This window comes from Pan paniscus, chromosome 21, assembly GCF_029289425.2.
Source record: "Pan paniscus chromosome 21, NHGRI_mPanPan1-v2.0_pri, whole genome shotgun sequence".
Lineage (NCBI taxonomy): Eukaryota > Metazoa > Chordata > Mammalia > Primates > Hominidae > Pan > Pan paniscus.
This window is the reverse complement of record NC_073270.2, coordinates 26,305,375-26,320,969: the sequence shown is the minus strand read 5'-3', so window position 1 is coordinate 26,320,969 and position 15,595 is coordinate 26,305,375. Positions and strand designations below refer to the sequence as shown.

The 15,595-nt window shown below is 40.8% G+C and overlaps 1 protein-coding gene across 1 annotated transcript in view; it reads right to left on the bottom strand.

Annotated features, from left to right (window-relative positions):
• The window catches only part of GINS1 (GINS complex subunit 1), a 41,200-nt gene that overhangs the window by 3,827 nt on the left and 21,778 nt on the right, over positions 1–15,595 (bottom strand). Inside the window, exon 6 of the mRNA XM_003805362.6 lies at positions 2,915–2,989. Within this exon, the coding sequence (XP_003805410.2) occupies positions 2,915–2,989 (75 nt within the window). The remainder of the gene's footprint in view (positions 1–2,914; positions 2,990–15,595) is intronic.

Genomic DNA, 15,595 nt, shown 5'->3' with positions numbered 1-15,595 from the left:
TGGAAAGATGTCTCCTTCCCTCTCAAATACCAGGACTTACAGAAAACACTGACTGCCCTGGAGGAGGGAGGTTAAGGAAGCAAGGCAGGAAGGCTTTCCAATTCATAGGTGGTCAAAGAAATCTCAAAGGAAGATCTCAAGGAAGCAAAATGTAACCTCAGTAGCCATGTGCACCTGAAGGTCCTGCCTCACAAACTCAAAGGCCTGGCAAGAGACCCATGACCAAATTCTTCTAAACCAATCTTGAAGATACATGAGCCAAGAAAAATGTAAAAAAAACACAACAAAAACAAAATAACTGAGTTGTTCATTTAATGTCCATACTAATGCTGGTATTAAACAGATGGAGAGTATTGATTTCTGGATAAAAAGAAACAGTGCTTGCCATAGTGACAAATATAAAAGAATGTATATTAGAAAATGTTTCCCAGCCAGGCGCAGTGGCTCACGCCTGTAATCCCAGCACTTTGGGAGGCCAAGGCAGGTGGATCATGAGGTCAGGAGTTTGAGACCAGCCTGATCAACATGGTGAAACCCCGCCTCTACTAAGAAAAACACAAAAATTAGCCAGGCATGGTGACACGCGCCTGCAATCCCAGCTACTCGGGAGGCTGAGGCAGGAGAATCGCTTGAACCCAGGAGGCGGAGGTTGCAGTGAGCCAAGATCACGCCAGTGCACTCCAGCCTGGCTGACAGAGCGAGAGTCCATCTCGAAAAAAACCATATATATATATAGATAATGTTTCCTACTAATATTTTAGAGTATGTGAATGATCTACACCACAGATTCTACAGAAAGTTCAGATGTGGTTGAACATTAGAAGCCCCTAATACCAACCATCAACTGTGGCTGATATTGTTTCTTTTTAATGCCTCCATTTTTATAATTGAGGGTAGGGTCACAGCTGAGAAACAGAGTTAAAACAATTCAACCACCAGGCCAGGTGCGGTGGCTCACACCTGTAATCCCAGCACTTTGGGAGGCTGAGGTGGGCGGATCACCTAAGGTCAGGAATTTGAAACCAGCCTGGCCAACATGGTGAAACGCCGCCTCTACTAAAAAATATACAAAAATTAGCCAGGCGTGGTGGCAGGCGCCTGTAATCCCAGCTATTTGAGAGGCTGAGGCAGAAGAAAAGCTTGAACATGGGAGGCAGAGGTTGCAGTGAGCCAAGATCGTGCCACTGTACTCCAGCCTGGGGGACAAGAGCGAGACTTTGTCTCAAAAAAAAAAAAAAAGAAAGAAAGAAATTCAACCACAGGACAGCATTTGGGATGAAGGGACATTTCGCATATCTTGCTTTATGAGGATGGCTTTTTTCTTGTTCTTGTGAACCAGAGCTTCCTCCTGGGCCCTCCAGAAATATAGCTGCTTATCAGAGCATTAATTCATTATCTGCTTTAAATTCATTAGTGTCCTAAGAGAATACTTGGGACAGAAATTGTTGCCTTAACAACTGAAGACTTTAGGGAACCCTCAAAATCTTTTTTAAAAATATTCAACCTTTGTTTTAGAAGCTCCAAGGGTATTAGTAAAATAATTTTAGTCAACTATTAGTAAAATAGTTTTAAAGATCCAAGGGTATTAGTAAAATAAGAGATCAACTCACCCTGTTAGGGAAATAAGCTCAAGAACCACATGACCTGAAACATTCTTTTGCTCCCTGGCATGAACAAAGTGAACACCAAATCCTTAGGGTCAACAGATCCTAAATGGCTGACCCCAAGACAGCAGGCAAGGAAAGAAAGAGAACAGCTTTTATTAGGTCATTTTTCCTCCTCACGACTTCAGAAAATTGGGATAGGATAAAAAATTTAGTGGCCGGGCCCAGTGGCTTAAGCCTGTAATCCCAGCACTTTGGGAGGCTGAGGTGGGTGGATTGCTTGAGCTCAGGAGTTCAAGACCAGCCTGGCCAACTGGTGAAACTCCGTCTCTATAAAAATTACAAAAATTAACTGGGTGTAGTGGCGTGTGCCTGTGGTCCAGCTACTTGGGGAGGCTGAGGTGGGGGATCACTTGAGCCCAGGAGGCAGAGGTTGCAATGAGCGGAGATCCCGCCACTGCACTCCAGCCTGGGGAACAGAGCAAGACTCCGTCTCAAAAAAAAAAAAAATAATAATAATAATATAGTTAACGTGAATTCATCTAATGTGAATATGAAGATTTCTAGGGAAATAATTAATATACTGAGATTACTTAAGGCATGGTGGTTCACACCTGTAATCCTCGCACTTTAGGATACTAAGGAAGGTGGATTGCTTGAGCCCAGGAGAGTTCGAGGCTAGCATGGTCAACATAGCAAGGCCCCATCTCTATTTTCTTTAAAGATAGATGGATAGATAGATAGATAGATAGATAGATAGATAGATAGAGATTCCTTATAAGGACAAATTTAGCTTAAGTTACAACTTAACAATTTTAATCTTCCTCTATTAAATTGTTATGTTTATATACCAAATACTTGAAAATTCTTTTTTTGAAAATAGAAAAATCTGTATCACTATTTGCTTGCTAAAGAACTAGGATTTATAAGGCAAAGTGTAAGCTAAAAAAACTGCTTAGGAACTTTTAGAATAAATTATATGAACAAAGGAGCTAAATCCAACAGTTCAATAGCCTCCAGATAATAATCTATCACTTACCCAGAATAAGGCTGATTATGGTAATTCCCCTAGAAAACACCTAGTTTTAAATATAAGCAATATCCTACTAAATTAATTAATCTTTTATTATATGCAACATTTGCTTCCAGTCTTAATATTCAGAAAAAGTACAGAACAGGGTATATTATACTAAAGATAATGCCTAATATATAAACGATCATCAAAAGTTGATATTTATTTTGCTATTCCAACTTTTCCACCATTCAACACTCATAAGATTTAAAGTAAAGAATCTGAAGATAAGAAATACCTGGCTATTTTTTTTTAATAGGACTGAAGTGCCATCATCAACTTCAAATTCTCCATAGTCTTTTAGACATCGGACCTGAAAGAAAAAATGAGAGATGTTTTATCAAAATTAGTTTTTAATATGCAGTGACCAAAAAATAAATCAGCATTATACAAATACACAGACAATAAGGACTTTGTTTGTTTCCTCTCTGTGTACTGAGGCCTAGTACTACTATTGTGGTATTCTAATAGTTCCAGGTTTCCAGTTTTGACAGGGAGGAAGAAGAACCGCAAAATCTCTGCTAGTAAATGTCAGCGCTGACAGCAAGGCGATGCAGCGAGACAACGATGTTGTCTCCTTCCCCTCTGAAATCCTGAAAAATAAAGCAGGTGAAATATCTATCCACAAGGAATGTTTTAGATCTGCTCCAACCTGCTTCTTATAGATCCCTCCCATAAAATATCAGTATCTGAGAATGGGACACAGGTAAGTCTGCAGTATTCGTTTTTGGAAGCAATTCTTCCAATCCCATTCAAAATTCAGATAATTTCCCAGGAATACTTACAAGTACACCATGGAGGAGCAGATGCCACCTCACGTGACAGGATTCAGGAGTGGTAGCATTCTGATATCTACCTCTGCAACTACAAAGGTGTTCCCAGGTACAGGTTATAGACCTGCTACAGCACTAAGTGCTGCCACAGGAAGTAAGGGGGCACTTTTCCTCTTCTAGGATAATTCAGACTGAAGTTTACTCTCACGAGTACTAGTGATGAACTGCTATTGTTGCCAGGAGAGTCAACGCCAGCAACGACTATGTCTTCCCCTTTTCCAGATAATTTTATCATGTCCTACCATCCCTCCGGAACCTTACCAAGACACCCAAAGTATTTTAATTAAATATGAGAAATACCACTCCAGAAAAATCCCCCGAGTCCTTTGCATTTGCTGTTTTTTCTTTTTTCTTTTTTTTTTTGAGACGGAGTCTTGCTCTGTTGCCCAGGCCAGAGTGCAGTGGTGTGATCTCCACCCACTACAACCTCTGCCTCCCAGGCTCAAGCGGTTCTCCTGCCTCAGCCTCCTGGGTAGCTGGGATTACAGGCGCTCACCACCATACCCAACTAATTTTTGTATTTTTAGTAGAGATGGGGTTTCACCATGTTGGCCAGGCTGGTTTCAAACTCCTGACCTCAAGTGATCTGCCTGTCCCCGCTTCCCAAAGTGCTGGGATTACAGGCATGAGCCACCACGCCTGGCCGCATTTGCTTCTCTAAATAAACTTTTATTTTGGGAAATCTCAAACACATTCAAAAGTAAAAAGACTACTCCATGTCCCCATCAACTGACATCAACACATGGCCAAGTTTGTTCCCCTCACCCATTTGTGGGTTATTCTGAAGCAAATCTTAGACATCATTTCACCTTATCTGTAAATATTCTATTGTCTACTTCTATAAAACCAGATAATTTTTAAAATCCCAATACTGACTGTACATGGCAGGTCATGCCTATAATCCCAGCATTTTGGGAGGCTGAGGCAGGTGGATCACCTGAAGTCAGGAATTTAAGACCAGCCTGGTCAACATGGTGAAACCCCGCCTCTACCAAAAATACAAAATTTAGCTGGGTGTGGTGGTACGTGCCTGTAATCCCAGCTACTCAGGAGGCTGAGGCTGCAGTGAGCGAGATCACACCAGTGCACTCCAGACTGGGTGACAGAATGAGACTCCATCTCAAATAAATAAATAAAAATTATTAAGATGAGATAGTATTGGCATTTTTTTTTTTTTTTTTTGAGACAGAGTCTCACTCTGTCACCCAGGCTAGAGTGCAGTGGTGTGATCTTGGCTCACTGGAACCTCCGCTTCCCAGGTTCAAGCAATTCTCCTGCCTCAGCCTCCCTAGTAGCTGGGATTACAGGAGGGAGCCACCACGCCCAACTAATTTCTTTGTATTTTTAGTAGAGACGGGGTTTCACCATGTTGGCCAGGCTGCTCTCAAATCCTGACCTCAAATGATCCACCTGCAGCCTCCCAAAGTGCTAGGATTACAGGCATGAGCCACTGTGCCCAGCCTTAATTAATAATTTTTAGTATCATGAACTATCTAGTTAGTATCCAAATTTCCCACTTGTCTCATGAATTTTTTTTAAGGTTTCCATGTTGAAATCAGAATCCAACAAAGCCACACATTACTTTTTTTTAAAATGTCTTGTAAGTCTCTTTTAATCTATAGGTTTCACTTCCTCTTTATTTTTTCCTTCCTCTTGGTATTTTATTTGTTGAAAAAATTGGGTGAGTAGTTTGTCACTGCAGGCTTGAACACCTGGTCTCAAGCAATACTCCTGCCTTGGCCTCCCAAAGTGTTGGGATTACAGACGTGAGTCACTGCACAGGGTCAGTACAACTTTTCACAATCAAGATTTTGTTGTGGATTTCTTTGGGGTCATTTAACATTGTTCCTTTGTCCCTTAGTTTCCTATAAAATGGAAGTTAGGTCTACATCAGATAAGGTGATTTTGTGGCAAATGGTGTTATGTACTTTCTGTTACAAGACCCCATAAAACACAAAGTGCCTGGCTGTCTCTTTTTGGATATTGAGATTAATCAGTGGGCCCAAGTGTCATCCATACTCATGCATTATAAAGATCTCCATTATCTACTGAAAGGTTTTAGTAAATAAAGGGTTACAAGCATTAATCTAATTCTTATATTCCTGCTACATTTGTTAGCTGGAATTCTTCTATAAAAAGAAATTTCCTTTGTAAACTATTGGGCTACCTTCAGATAGAGTTTGTATAGTAAACACAATGGATGCTTTGATTCCATTCTCTAACTTGCCACCTTTCAAATGAGTTGGATCCCTCACATTCTCCAAGGAAACCTCAAAAATGTTTTATTTTTTAAAATTTTTGTTGGCCAGGCACAGTGGCTCATGCCTGTATTCCCAGCACTTTGGGAGGGAGAGGCAAGAGGATTGCTTGAGCTTAGGAGTTCAAGACGAGCCTGGGCAACATGGTGAAATACCATCGGTACAAAAAATACAAAAATTAGCTGGGTGTGGTTGTGAGCACCTGTAGTCACAGCTACTGTGGAAGCTGAGGTGGGAGGATGGCTTGAGCCTGGGAGGTGGAGGTTTTAGTAAACCAGGACTCCGTGCACTAAAATAGCTGATTCCAGGTCCTAAATAACAAATGAGCCGAGATTGTACCACTGTACTGCAGCCTGAACAACAGACCCAGATACTGCCTCAAAAAAAAAAAAAAAAAAAAATGTGTTGTTCTTTGGTGTCATTATGCATTCATGCTTCTAACGGAATTGATGTGATCCAATTCACCGCAGTTATTAGTCATGTTGATGCTAAAATTGTCAATTTTTTGGTTAGCAAGAGCTCCTTCAAATTAGCCCCCACATCCTTCCAGCAGTCCCCACTTAGTCCTTGACACCTTCCTTCCTTTCTGGGAAGACGAGATGTTTCATGCTCAGTTCGTACATTTTTAATTCAGAACCTGGAATCAGCTATTTTTGTGCAAGGAGTCCTGGTTTACTTTAGTGGGAAATGGCATTTAGGTATAGAATCTGGACACTCATGGCTAACTGGCTTGGTCATTGTTTCTAGGCCTTTTCGGTAGGCAGAGCTAATCAATACTTTTTTTTTTTTTTTTGAGATGGAGTTCCACTCTTGTTGTCCAGGCTGGAGTGCAATGGCACGATCTTGGCTCACCGCAACCTCTACCTCCTGGGTTCAAGCAATTCTCCTGCCTCAGCCTCCTGTGTAGCTGGGATTACAGGCATGTACCACCAAGCCTGGCTAATTTTGTATTTTTAGTACAGATGGGGTTTTTCCATATTGGTCAGGCTGATCTCGAACTCCCGACCTCAGGTGATCTGCCCACCTCGGCCTCCCAAAGTGCTGGGATTACAGGCGCGAGCCACCACACCTGACCCCTACTTTTTGATTTTTAAAGAAGGGACGATTCATGAGTCCATGATGATACTTCAAACTCAAATTTAGGAATATAGGCTTTTCCCTTAAATTTTTCAACTTTGAATCTCTTTTCTCTCTCTCTCTTTTTTTTTTTTTTTGAGACGGAGTTTTACTCTTGTTGCCCAGGCTGGAGTGCAATGCCACAATCTCAGCTCACTGCAACCTCCTTCTCCTGGGTTCAAGCGATTCTCTTGCCTCAAATTCCTGAGTAGCTGGGATTACGGGCGCCTGCCACCACGCCTGGCTAAATTTTGTATTTTTAGTAGAGATGGGGTTTCACCATGTTGGCCAGGCTGGTCTCAAACTCCTGACCTCAGGTGATCCACCTGCCTCGGCCTCCCAAAGTGCTGGGATTACAAGCGTAAGCCACTGTGCCCGGCCCCTTTTCTCTTATTCTGAAAACTGTTGGTAATGTCAATTACCCTTTTGCTCTATTCTTCAATATGAAAACTGTTTCAAAATAACTAACAAAATTATTACTAATAATATGATTAGTAAAAACAGGTTAAGAACTCTTTGTAATTCTTTTGTCCTCAGAACATATGTACCAGGAATATACAATTTATGTGTTTTAAAGTAATGTAAATAACTCCTGGATTCAGGTAAAATGGTGGAGTAGGAAACATCAGGAATCTGTCTGCCTACCTCCACAACAACTGCACGGGCAGACTCTGTCTGACGTCAGTATTTTGGAACTCTGGAGTCTACTGAAGGCTTGAGGTTGGAGCTTTGACAAACATTCACTGCAATTTACTGTCCATTTTGCCTCTTAGCATAGCAGCAGCTAACCATCCCCTGTTCCTAGCTTTGTGGCAGGCCACAGTGCATGTGTTCTTGGAGTAGCTTGTACACAGGTTGCTGGTGCAGAGTGTGCAAAAAGCACCCTGCTCCTCACTGCTGATTGCTGTTTCTGATCACAGAGGTGCAAATGATGAGGCTGGCAGACATTTTTGTCACACTTTCTCAAAGGCTGCAAGCCCCTCCCACATTCCACTGAAGTGAATTCCAGGGGATTTAAAGGGCTAGCACCGTTTTCCCACCTCCATTCATTTTTCTTTTTTCCCCCTTTCAGGAGCCAGACATTAAAGACTAGAGCAGTGAAAAGCAACTGTGTATACAGGAAAAATTAGAAAGTGACCAAGGAAAGGCACAGGTTCAATAAAGATTTGAGAAAACCTTAAGGTTATACCTCAGGTTGATTCTAAGCACAGAGACAGCTTACAACAACCAAAAAAACAAAAACAGTAACAAAACCAGCAAACCCTGGGGGAAAGGGGAGAATCTGATTTATAGAGTTATAACATTATTAGATTGAAATGTCTGGTTTTCAGCAAAAACAATCAAATCACAAGGCATACAAAGACACATAAAAGTATGGTCCATTCAAAGGAAAAAGAAAAATAAGAAATGGTCCCTGAAAAAGACTTGATGGTAGATCTATTACACAAAGACTTTACAACAAGAGTTTTAAAGATGCTCTAAGAACTACAGGAAGATGGGGAGAAGGTTATGGAAACAATGTATGAACAAAATGGAAATAACAGAGAAATAGAAAACCTAAAAAGACCAAAAAGATATTCCGGAGCTGAGAACTATAAAAACCAAAATGAAAAATTCACTTGAGGGATTCAAAGACGGATTGGAGCAGGCAGAAGAACAAGCAAACCTAAAGACGGGATAACAGAAATGACTAAGTCTGAAGAACAAAAATAAAAAAAGACCGAAGAAAAGGACAGAGCCTGAGAGACCTGAAGGGCACCATCAAGCAAACCAAGAAGAGAAAGACAAAGGGGCAGAGAGAATTTTTGAAGAAATAGTAACTGAAAACTCCTTAAATTTGATAAAAGACATAAATATAAACATCAAAGAAGCTCAACAAACTACGAGATGATCTCAAAGAGACTCGCAATGAGACACATTATAATCAAACTTTCAAAAGACAAAGAATCTTGAAAGCAGCAAGAGAGGGCTGCGCAGGGTGGCTCACACCTATAATCTCAGCATTTTGGGAGGCCAAGGTGGGAGCATCACTTGAAGCTAAGAGGTTGAGACCAGCCTAGGCAACATAGGGAGACCCCGTATCTACAAAAAGTTTAATTCGGCCGGGCACGGTGGCTCACGCCTGTAATCCCAGGACTTTGGGAGGCCAAGGTGAGATCACGAGGTCAGGAGATCGAGACCATCCTGGCTAACATGGTGAAACCCCATCTCTACTAAAAATACAAAAAAAAAAAAAAAAATTAGCTGGGCATGGTGGCAGGTGCCTGTAATCCCAGCTACTTGAGAGGCTGAGGCAGGAGAGTGGCGTGAACCCGGGAGGTGGAGGATGCAGTGAGCTGAGATTGCACCACTGCACTCCAGCCTGGGTGACAGTGTGAGACTCCGTCTCAAAAAAAAAAAAAAAAAGTTTAACTCTACAAAAAGTTTTTTGTTTTTTTTTTTTTTTTGAGACGGAATCTCACTCTGTTGCCCATGCTGGAGTGCAGTGGTGTGATCTCAGCTCACTGCAACCTCTGCCTCCCGGGTTCAAGCAATTCTCCTCCCTCAGCCTTCCGAGTAGCTAGGATTACAGGCGTGCGCCACCACACCCGGCTAATTTTTGTATTTTTAGTAGAGATGGGGTTTCATCGTTTTGCTCAGGCTGGTCTCAAACTCCTGACCTTGTGATCTGCCTGCCTCGGCCTCCAAAAGTGCTGGGATTACAGGCGTGAGCCACCACACCTGGCCCCAAAAACTTTAAAAATTAGCCAGGCTTGGAAGTATGCGCCACTAGTCCTAGCCACTTGGGAGGCTGAGGTGGATTGCTTCAGCCCAGGAGTTTGAGATTACAGTGAGCTATGATTGTGCCACTGCAGTTTATCCTGCTTGACACAGTGACACCCTGTCTCTAAACAATTCAAAAAGAAAGCAGCAAAAGATAAGTAAGTCATCACATACCTGGGATCCTCAATAAGATTTTCACCAAATTTCTTATTACAAACTTTGGAGGCTAGAAGGCAGTGGGCCAATATATTCAAAGTACTAAAAGAACAACATCACCAACTAAGAATCCTATATATGGTAACTATCACAAGACAGTAACTTGAACCCATGTGAAGAAATAAAGATCTCAATATAGGTAAATGCTATGTCTGAATGCATCCCCAAAAATCAATGTGGTAGAAACTGAATCCTCAATTCAACAGTGTTGGGAGGTGGGGACTTTGGTGAGGTGGTCAGGGCATAAGGGCTCTGCCTTCATAAATGGATTTATGCCATTATAAAATGACTTGATGGAAGGAGTTTGGTCCTTTTTGTCCTTCCACCTTCTGCCATGCAAGGACACTGCATTTCATCCCTCCAGAGGATGCAGCATTCAAGGCGCCATATTGGAAGCAGAGTGTAGCCCACAGAAGACAAATGAATCTGCTGGCACTTTGATCTTGGACCTCCAGGCCTCCAGAATTAATTGAGACAGGCTGGCTGGGCACAGTGGCTCAAGCCTATAATCCCAACACTGAGAGGCTGAGGCAGGAGCACTGCTTGAGGCTAGGAGTTCAAGACTACCCTTGGCAACATAGCAATGTCACATCTCTACAAAAAATGTAAACATTAGCCAGGCACGGTAGTGCACGCCTGTAGTCATAGCTACTTAGCAGGCCGAGGCAGGAGGATTGATTGAGCCAGGCGTTCAAGGCTGTAGTGAACTATGATTGTACCACCACACCCCAGCCTGGATGACAAACAGAGCAAGACCTTATCTCTTTAAAAAAAAAAAGAAAAGAAAAAAAATTACTGTTCATTAGAAATTACCTAGTCTCAGGTATTTTGTTTTAGCTGCTCAAATGGACTAAGACAGTGAATACATGGAAAATTCTAAAACCTAGCAATATTGTAACATTTTATAACTTTATTTTTCGTTGGGTTTTTTTTTTCTGGGCGGCGGGGAGGTGTGGAGACTCATTCTGTTGCCCAGGCTGGAGTGCAATGGTGCGATCTCAGTTCACTGCAATCCCCACCTCCTGGTTCAAGTGATTCTCCTGCCTCAGCCTCCTGAGTAGCTGAAACTACAAGCTCGTGCCACCACACCGGCTAATTTTTTTTATTTTTAGTAGAGATGGGGTTTCGCCATGTTGCCCAGGCTGGTCTCAAATTTCTGAGCTCAGGCAATCCACCCACCTCGGACTCCCAAAGTGCTAGGATTACAGGCATAAGGGCCACCACCCCCAGCCCCTATTTTTTGTTTTTAACATGATTTCAGTGACTAACACATTTAAAAAAACATTGATTAGTCTAAAAGCTAGTATTATTGTAACTTTGCAACCCTACATTTTGTTTTCTACACAATTTAAGAAACTAATGCATTTAAAAGATTTATTTATGTTTTGGGGCTCACAACATATAAAGATGTAGTTTTGTGACATCAACAATAGAAAGAAATAAGGATGAAGCTTTTGATTTGAAGGATCAGAATTTTGGTATGTTACTGAAGTCAAGCTGCTATAAGTTGAAATTAAAGTGTTATAATTTTAAGATATTAAATGTACTAGCTATCACTAACCACAAGGAAAACAGCTATTGAATATAGTTGGTCCTCTGTGTCTGTAGGTTCCGTATCTGCAAATCAAAAATTTTTGTAAACAAATGGATGGTTGTGTCTGTACTGAACATGTACAGACTTTTTTTCCTTATTGTTATTCCCTAAAAATGATATGGTATAACAACTATATCTACGGCATTTGTATTGTATAAGGTATTGTAAATAATCTAGAGATGATTTAAAGTATATAACAGCATGTACCTAGGTACTATTCAAATACCATACTACTTTATATAAGGGACTTGAGCATCCATGGACCTTGGTATCTGTAGGGGGTAATGAGGAAATGAGAAAGAAATCTAAATGTTTCAAAAAATCAACTAAATACTGAAGAAGGCAATAATGAAGGAAATGAGAGACAAAAAAGTTATTATTCCCCAGTCCATTGCAAGAAAAAAAAGTTATAAGGCATATAGAAAAACAGCAAAATGACAGAAGTCCTTCCTTATCAGTAATTATGTTAAAGGGGACGGATTAAACTCTTTAAGCAAAAGACAGAGATTAGCAGAATGGATTAAACAAAAGGATCCAATCACATGTTGTCTACAAGAGACTCACTATAGACCCAAAGACACAAACATTAATAGATTGAAAGTGAAAGGGTAGAAAGATATTCTATGGGAATACCTGCCAAAAGAGAACCAGGGTGGCTGTACTAATATTAGCTATAATGGACTTTAAATTTAAAAAGCTTACCAGAGACAAAAAAGAATATTATATATTATAGAATATATATTAATATATAATGTTATTATATAAGTTAATATATAATAAACATATACTATATAACATAATATATGATAAATATATAATACATACAAGAAGATATAACAAGTATAGACACATCTAATAACAATTCATCTGCCAGGTGTGGTGGCTCACGCCTGTAATCCCAGCACTTTGGGAGGCCGAGGTGGGCAGATCACCTGAGGTCAGGAATTCCAGACCAGCCTGGCCAACATGGCGAAATCCCATCTCTACTAAAAATACAAAAATTAGCCAGGCATGGTGGCACGTGCCTGTAATCCCAGCTACTCGGGAGGCTGAGGCAGGAGAATCGCTTGAACTCGGGAGGTGGAGGTTGTAGTGAGCCAAGATCGCACCACTGCACTCCATCCTGGACAACAGAGCGAGACTCTGTCTCAAAAAAAAAAAAAAAAAAAGAAAAGAAAAAAATTAGCCGGGTGTGGTGGTGCACTCCTATAATCCCAGCCACTTGGGAGGCTAAGGTAGGAGAATCCTTTGAACTCGGGAGGTGGAGGTTGCAGTGAGCCGAGATTGTGCCACTGCCTGGGCAACAGAGTGAGACTCCGTCTCAAAAAAAAAAAAAAAAGAAAGGAAATTTTGAAAATACTTAAAGGTGAAAAAACAAAAACATAACACATCAAAATGTATGGAATGCAGCAAAAGCAGTACTGAGAAATTTATAGTTACAAACATAAACACCTACATTAAAAAATAAGACAGATTTCATGGCCAGGCGTGGTGGCTCACGCCTGCAATTCCGGCACTTTGGGAGGCTGAGGCAGCAGATCATTTGAGGTGAGGAGTTCAAGACCAGCCTGGCCAACATGGTGAAACCCTGTCTCTACTAAAAATACAAAAATTAGCTGGGCATGGAGGCACATGCCTGTAGTCCCAGGTACTCTACTTGGGAGGCTGTGGTGGAAGGATCGCTTGAACCCAGGAAATGGAGGTTGCAGTAAGCCAAGATCGCACCACTGCACTCCAGCCTGGAAAATACAGTAAGACTCTGTCTCAAAAACAAAAACAAGGCCAGACATGGTGGCTCACACCTGTAATCCCAGTACTTTGTGAGGCCAAGGTGGGTATCACTTGAGGTAAGGAGTTCAAGACCAGCCTGGACAATACAGTAAAATCCTGTCTCTAGCAAAAAATACAAAAATTAGCCGGGCGTGGTGGCGCACCCCTATAGTCCCAGCTACTCGGGAGGCTGAGGCATGGGAATCGCTTGAACCCTGGAGGCGGAGGATGAAGTGAGCTGAGATTGTGACACTGCACTACAGCCTGGGTAACAGAGTGAGATCCTGTCTCAAAAAAAAAAAAGAAAAGAGAAAAAAGAAAAAGAAAAAGAAAAAAGAAACAAAAACAAAAACGAAAGAAGACAAATTTCAAACCAACCACCTAACTTTACACCTTAAGGAACCAGAAAAAGAAAAGCAAGCTAAACCTAAAGCTAGAAGGAGGAAATAATGATTAGAGCAGACATTAATAAAATAAAGAACAGAAACACAATAGAGAAAACCAATAAAACTAAAATTTGGTTATTTTAAAAGGTCAACAAAATTTACAAACCTTTAGCTAGACAGACTAAGAATAAAAGAAGGCTCAAATTACTAAAATCAAAAATGAAAGTGAGGACATTACTACCAATCCTACAGAAATAAAAAGAGTTCTAAGAGTCCTACAAACAATTGTACACCAACAAATTGGAAAACCTAGATGAAATGGACAAATTCCCAGAAACACAAACCTACAAAGACTGAATGATGAAGAACTAGTAAATTGGAATAGACCTATAGCTAGTAAGGGGACTCAATCACTAATCAAAAATCTCTCAATAAAGAAAACCCTAGACCTGATGGCTTCACTGGGTAACTCTATCAAACATTTCAAGAACACCAATCCTTCTCAAACTTTTCTAAAAAATATAAAAGGAGGGAACACCTCCCTAACTCATTTTATGAGGCCAGCATTACCCTAATACCAAAGCCAGAAAAGATACTCCAAGAAAACTACAGACCAATGTCCCTTATGAACACTGATGCAAAAATTCTCAACACAGGCCAGGCATGGTGGCTCATGCCTGTAATCCCAGCACTTTGGGAGGCCAAGGCGGGAGGATCACCTGAGGTCGGGAGTTCGAGACCAGCCTGACCAACATGGAGAAACCCCATCTCTACTAAAAATACAAAATTAGCCGGGTGTGGTGGCGCATGCCTGTAATCCCAGCTACTTGGGAGGCTGAGGCAGGAGAATCGCTTGAACCCAGGAGGCAGAGGTTGCGGTGAGTCAAGATCGTGCCATTGCACTCCAGCCTGGGCAACCAGACCGAAACTCCGTCTTGAAAAATAAAAATAAAAAAAATTATCACCACAATAGTATCAGATCAAATTCAGCAGCATAGTAAAAGAGTTCATCATAAATCAATTGAGATTTATTTTTGGAATGCAAGGACAGTTCAAGATATGAAAATCAATCAATATAAGTCATTAACAGAATGAAGGGAAAAAAACATGATCATTTCAATTGATACAGAAAAAGCATTTGACAAAATTCAACTTCCTTTCATAAAAATACTCAACAAACTAGGAACAGAAGATAACTATACATCAACATAATAAAAGCCATATATGGAAACTCCACAGCAAACATCATATTCAATGGTGAAAGACTGAAAGCTGGCCAGGCACGGTGGCTTACGCCTATAATCCCAGCACTTTGGGAGGCCAAGGCGGGTGGATGATGAGGTCAGGAGTTCAAAACCAGCCTGGCCTCTATGGTAAAACCCTGTCTCTAATAAAAATACAAAAATTACCTGGGCGTGATGGCATGTGCCTGTAGTCCTAGCTACTTAGGAGGCTGTGGCAGGAGAATCGCTTGAACCTAGGAGACGGACATTGAAGTGAGCTGAGATCGTGCCACTGCACTCCAACCTGGGCAACAGAGCAAGACTCTGTCTCAAAAAGAAAAAGAAAGACTGAAAGCTTTTCCTCTAAGTTCACTAAGAAGGCAAAGATTTCTGCTTTTGCCACTTCTATTCAACATAAAACTGGATGTTACAGTCAGAGTAATTAGACAAGAAAAAGAAATAGGATTCTAAATTAAAAAGGAAAAACTAAAATTATCTGTTTGCAGATGATATGATCTCACATGTAGAAAATTTTAATGATTCCACAAAAAACTTTTAGAACTAATAAATGAATTCAGCACAGTAACAGAATGCAAAGTCAACACACAAAAATCAGTTGCATTTCTATACACTAACAATGAACAATCTGAAAATAAAAATTATGAAAATAATTCAGTTTATCAGTGTGAAAAGAATAAAATATATAGAAATTAAATTAACGAAAGAGGTGAAAGATTTGAACAATGAAAACTAAAAAACG